General features: G+C 36.9%; 1 protein-coding gene across 5 annotated transcripts in view; it reads right to left on the reverse strand.

Annotated features, from left to right (window-relative positions):
• Positions 1-5,285, reverse strand: part of map2k5 (mitogen-activated protein kinase kinase 5) — a 45,459-nt gene extending 40,174 nt beyond the window's left edge. For 3 of the 5 annotated variants that reach the window (XM_077620505.1, XM_077620480.1, XM_077620514.1), the window contains exons 1-3: positions 4,849-5,279; positions 4,729-4,777; positions 4,207-4,274 (exon numbers count right to left, since the gene is read on the reverse strand). In XM_077620505.1, coding sequence (XP_077476631.1) covers positions 4,207-4,274; positions 4,729-4,777; positions 4,849-4,974 — 243 coding nt within the window. In that variant the 5' untranslated portion in view covers positions 4,975-5,279. Of the gene's footprint in view, positions 1-4,206; positions 4,275-4,728; positions 4,778-4,848 lie in introns of all 5 variants that reach the window. The other 2 variants (XM_077620495.1, XM_077620490.1) reach the window with 2 other exon arrangements.
• Positions 5,286-6,449: the final 1,164 nt, after the last annotated feature.

The raw sequence follows: 6,449 nt of genomic DNA on the forward strand, positions 1-6,449 counted from the left end.
GCCAGTCTTTAACTTTGAACAGGGGCATCTGTCTTTCAAGGTGTCCAATAATGATTAGGGATGCCTGCAAGACTGGTGGGTCTCACAGGAGCATGTAGCAATCAGTGTTTTCACTGATGGGGACAGTTTTCAAAATAAATGTTCTCCACAGACGGCTGTTAATTAACTGTTGAATTTCAGCATTAATTTTGCTCAGCAATGAGGGAGATTTTTTTTGGTGTAAAAAAGAAAGATTTGTCATCGTCAAGATCCACGCAAACTGATAAATTGTTAAACTTGAAATATCAAAGACTACTGACTGCAACCAGTTGAATAAAAAACAAAGACTACTGGGAAAAAAAGATACCAAGGCAAATCGTGTAAACTCAAAGGCAAATTTTTGCTAAAAAAATGACACTTGAATTAGACGAGGAATTATGTCGATTATGATAGCTATCCCTGTAATAAGCAGACAAGAGACATGAAAACCATAACAGAGCTGCTGTGCCGTTTTTATTTTCTGGATATCCATTCTATAAATGACTTGAATGTTGTGGAATAATAAGTGGAGAAATGAAGAAGCTACATATATTTTTGTGCTACATTAAGCTACATATATTTTTGTGCTACATTACTGTCGCTTGGGATCACTCATAGGAAGTTAAGTATTGAGCAAATATACAATGGAATTAATGCAAGCCAGTCTACCAGCAAACATGGAAACAAAATGGTTTGGAACTACAACTAAAGAAGTGCTTGAATATAATTATTTAGTCAATATCAACCCTGTTTTAACTTCCTAAAAATGTGAACATTTATGTAAGTGCGAGAACAACAACAATCCAAGCTGTGGATGCTGGTTCTGACATTTTTGTTAGTTTATTTATTTTTAAACTTTTACATATTCCGACAACAAATACAGCAGACTTCAGTAAAAAAAAAACAATGACCCAAAAACATTGGAGGATTGACAGAAATTGTGCCTGTGGGTCTTGCAGCATTCTGAGCTGATGGGGGGTAAAAGACATGTTGAGATGAACGTAGATTTGAAGCAAATCTGTAGCCTGCAGGGGCCTGCTTCCTAATGAGGCAAATCTTTAAGTATTGAATAATAAATAATCAAAAATCGACAGCCATTTATCTAACATTGTGTCCTCAGTGAAAAAGACCTATCACACGTCATTACACTTACTGTTCATGTCATGAACACTAAATAGCGTGTCTCTGTGTGTACGTGGATGTGTGATTGATACATAGATTATATGCACATGCGCACACATACACACAGTTAACCTCCACCATTGAATGAATTATATAATAGATAGTAGGGCTGCGCGACATTGAAAAAAAAATGACATTGTGACTTTTGAAGGGAGTGCAAAATACAGTCATATCTCTACTTACGAATGCCAATAGGTACGAAATTTTCAGGTTATGAAACATTTGAGATGCAAAGAAGTGCCTCAAGAGACGAAAAAAAAGATCCAAGTTACGAAAACGTCGATACATTTCCTGTATCCATTATTTTATTTTCAAATTTTCATGGATGCACTGCTTCTTCCTTGACAATTTCCCTGCACTCTACTGAGCTCTCATTGGCTGCCGCACAACAAACCTCCATGTTTCTTTGACTACGGTTGTCTGCTTAAACTTATGCTTGGAAGAAGCTGTGGCCGAGTGCCTTCGACGGACTTGCAGTCGACAACAACTCTTCATGTTTCAAGATGATCTTATGGTGTTTTCACCGCCGTTCGTCGTTGTGGACTTGAAGTTTTTCTTGGGAGACCTGTGGCCGCTGAGTGCCTTTGAAGAACTCACGGTCGAGCCTCAACCTGAACCACAGCCTGCGATAGGCAAAACTGTGTCGCGGGGGCAGGCTTTGGGGCTTGTGATTAGTAAAGAGGATGTTGACGACTTGGTGGAGGGGCACCAAAACAAACTCTTAACGGAGCAGGAGTTAATGCAGAAACTCGGCAATACACGAGGAATTCAACGAGAAGGCGGCTGAGGAGGAAGCAGCCACCATTCCAACAGGACAAATGAGAAAAAAATGGGGGAGAAATTTTATGGACTTTCCGACTTTGTGGAAAAAACATCCTGAAATTTTTTTACGACGTTCATCTTGTGCATTTTAGAAACATTATTAAAAGTCATCAAAGGCAATCTTTAGATTGATTTTTCTCAAAATGTCTGTCAACAAGCACTGTCGAAGGTGATCTTAAATCCAAACAGGTAAGAAGCAGTGGCGATAAATAAAATGGGTGAAAAATTAGATGCCAAAGAAATCATAAAACGTTAATGAAAAAGATTCAAAGTTCAATGTAATATTGTTTTGAATTCTTAATTCTATGTTTATTCAACATGTGTTCATGTGTTTGTGTGCCCTTTGCCTGTTGCCTAGCATTAGCTTCCTGTCACCTGTGCACCTGCACTTCAACACGAAGATTTTATTCATTTTAATGGCTTATTAAATAATTTTATGATCCTTTTCTCTCATTTTTGTGTCTTCACACTTTTCCTACAAAATTGGGACACTGATGAATTTTTAAGGGTTAAGTTGGTAGTTTTGTGGGGACGTGGAACAAATTAGAGTATTTACATATAAAGTACTGCTCTACTGATGAAATTTTCAACTCATGAAAAAAGTTCTGGAACCAATTAATTTTGTAAGTAGAGGTATGACTGTATATTGCAATATTAAAAAAAATCACCAGATGACTTGAATTAGCTCTGTCTGGGAACAGTAGTGTTTACTCACCATGACCACATTGTATTCATATAATATTGTTTAACCTAGGCTAAGGAGTTCATTTATGAATGGTGAAGATTGCTGGTATTTAAAAGGTATTTTATGAAGCAAAACAAAAGTTTGTATAATAAAAAAAAATATGTTGATGATGTATGTCAACGACGGTGTTCAAACAATATATTGTGTATTCAAAGCATTTTAGACATATACAGTAATCCCTCGAATATTGCGGTTAACGTAGACCAGACATGGCCGCGATAATCGGAAAATCGCGAAGTAGGGTTACTCCTATTATAACGACCTTTTTTTCTTCAAAGCTGAGTCCTAGTAGCAAGAGTGGCTTTCGCTTACGAGTTTCAGCATGGATTTTCACATTTTTATGAACTTATTTATTTATTTTTAATAATTAATAGCAGAAAAAAGACACAAAGGAGTGAATTCGCGATAATCGAAGGAAGACTGTATAGCTACCATTTTTTATAACGAGTGGTGCACAACAGTGTAGCTCTTGGCTCAAGTTTACATAACAAAATCAGCAATCAAACAGAATAGATCAAATGGCTTGTTCTCAAATACATCAACCTTTGCCAAATATGATATCGACCGGGGGTGCATGGGCCACCAGAAGGTCTAATGCATGGGGTTTGTTGTGCCAGTGGGGCACGTGTTTGTACTTAATTTTGTTGTGAAATTCATGTTTTCGATAGGACGCATGGGAGTGGTGTGATCAGGGGCTCGGAAACATCCATTGTGTCATAAAATACCGTTTGAAAAAATAAAGATAATATCATTGAAAAACCTTGTGAACTGCAAATGTGAAGAATATTCATGAGAGAACATTAACTTGGAAACTCAAATTGTGCTTTTCTGTTTTACCATTTCCTTGTGGTTCAGAGGTATTGTGAATACAAACATTCCAATCTTTTTCCAGCAAGTTACCAGGCATTACAACTAGATCTACAAGATGAAAACAAACCGTTTTCGGTGCTACAAGAAATTTCATTGAGCGACTTTCACATGAAGGTAATTCTGCTAGACAAAATACTTTTTGGTGAGGACGTCACAATAGCGATAAAGCACATTAGAATTTAATTTCAACAGGAGTATTTGTTGTATTAGTAACTTTGCGTAGCCTAGTAAGTTGATACCACAGCATGTTATTACTCTTTACCTATCATACAATCGGAGAGTGCCTTTTTCTTTTTAGTAGGTGCATTTCAAGGACCACTTCATAATATAGAAGGTCTCCGTATGTTTTGACATGAATGCATAGGAGCATTTACATAATACAATATATAAAATTCATTCACTAATTCTTGTCAGTCACGAGGTGCTCTATTCCAGCTAACTTCGAGTGAAAGGCAGACAAGACCGTAGACTGGCCGCCAGTCAGTCATAAAGCACAAATAGAGACAATCGCAAGCACACGGAGTGTCTCAACATATATGATAACATAAAAAAAACATTCCAGTACTCACATATGACAACATGGCTTTGAGCTCTTCGTCACTTCTCACAGTGATTCGGTCACCAACCTCATCTTCATCTGACAGATAAAGAACAATGGACAAACAAAAAATAACATGAAGTAAATGCAAGTAGTATAATGTGCTATGCAGAAGTAATCAGTGTCTCATTAACTCTTTAGCTGCCGATGTCAATGATAGACACCCAATTCATTTAGACAGGGAGGGCTGACAGTGAATGAACATGTTTCACTGACATGGATGGTTATCGACACCCGTTCCATTTAAAGTGACTGAATGATCATTGACAGCTCTCCCACTTGAATGGACATCCATCACAGTCAATGGCACCTAAGCAACTTATTTTGTATATCATCCACATATGGCGAACAAAATAAAACAACATGAAGCCGGGATTACACACAAACAAAGCATAGCAACTCAAAGTTTGCATGACAGCAAGTTCTAGGATCTGGAAATACCCAATGTTGTACGTCTAGTCATAAACTTTGGTAAAGGTTCAAAGATACTTACATTCAAATGCAGTGACAGTCGCTTCCGGCATAACATCTCTAATAGCAACCTATGACAGATGACGTAATTACTTATCAATAACACAAACAAAAAAGCTGCTTCCTGAGTGTGTAGCATTACCAGCAAGTCACTGAAGTTTAGCAGTGATGGAGAGTCAACGGAGGAATCCATGTCCCCTAAAGGAGTTTTTATTCGGATGACAATCCCCTCAGCGTCCATAATAGAAACGCTACGCAGGTGGAGCATCAGTAAGAAGACGAGAAAGAATGTTTCATTACATCTTACGATGCTAACGAGCTAATTTCCTGTTATAGTATGCTAACACAAATTAGCATCCTGTCCAGACCACATACTTGTATTGAGTGACGCACACGCCTAAGGAGGCGTAACAGTAACTGTGAGGTACTCAAAACTACATCATGATTTTATAACAAGCCAAGCGAAAGCCAAAAATGTGGACGGGTAAAGTTTTAGCGTGTTATTTTGTGGGTGTTTAGCAGCAAAGAGTGCGAAAGGAAATTGCAAGTGTTGCAGTACCATCACTGACTAGACATCCGTTCAGTTCTTTTCAAATTAAAACACATATCACTGCACACTAATCAATTGCTGAGTAACAACGGCTCACACGTGTGGAACATTATAATTAAAATGAAAATGCTGCCTAAAAATGATCTTTTGCATTGTAATGAAGAGTGAAATGATTTTAATTAAATTGAATTGAATTGAATGGTTTTATTGTCATTATACACTTATAATGACATTTAAAGCTTCACCACACGCTGCACAAATAACAACAAGAAATAAACAATAAATAAGAATAGATAAATAATCTATGAACAAGTAATAAATAAGTAGTCAACAACATAAATAAGTTGGCACCTGCACAAAAAACAACAAACAAATACATCTCATCTCATTTTCTGAACCGCTTTATCCTCATTGGGGTCGCGGGGGTGCTGGAGCCTATCCCAGATGACTCTGGGCCAGAGGCTGCAAACAAATACATAATAATAATAATAATAATAATAATAATAATAATAATAATAATAATAATAAATAATGTGGGTTTGAATAAATATTATCCATGTGAATGTGTGGCAACATGGTTGCCTCATTGGTAGAGCTGGCAGTTTTTGTTTCTTTTTTGTTTTTGTTTTTTTTTGTATGTTTTTGCTATGGACAATGTGGGTGGCAGCCCGGGGGCCAAATCTGGCCCGCCGCATCATTTTGTGTGGCCTGGGAAAGTAAATCATGAGTGCCGAATTTCTGTTTTAGGATCCAATTAAAATTAAGAGTACAGATGTATATTACATTTCCTGATTTTCCGACTTTTAAATCAATAATTGTAATTTTTAATCAAATTTTTCTGTGTTTTTAGTTCAAAAATCATTTTGGAAAATCTAAAAATATATAAGAAAAGGCTAAAATAAACATTGTTTTAGACCTATAAAAAAAACTGAATATTCAGGGCTTTTAATCCAGTTCTTTTAATCCATTTATTAAAAAAAATCTAAATATTATATCTAAAATGGTCCGGCCCACATGAAATCGAGTTGACGTTAACGCGGCCTGCGAACCAACCCGAGTCTGACATCCCCGGGATAGACTAAAGACAGGAGAACTGAAAAGACAAACATGCACCGGTAAGAGTGAGGTTTGGGAAAGCTTCAAATGTATTGTTGAATATGCAACAGAAACTTGCGTTGGCTTGCTGAATGTAG

Source organism: Stigmatopora argus, chromosome 2 (genome assembly GCF_051989625.1).
Source record: "Stigmatopora argus isolate UIUO_Sarg chromosome 2, RoL_Sarg_1.0, whole genome shotgun sequence".
Lineage (NCBI taxonomy): Eukaryota > Metazoa > Chordata > Actinopteri > Syngnathiformes > Syngnathidae > Stigmatopora > Stigmatopora argus.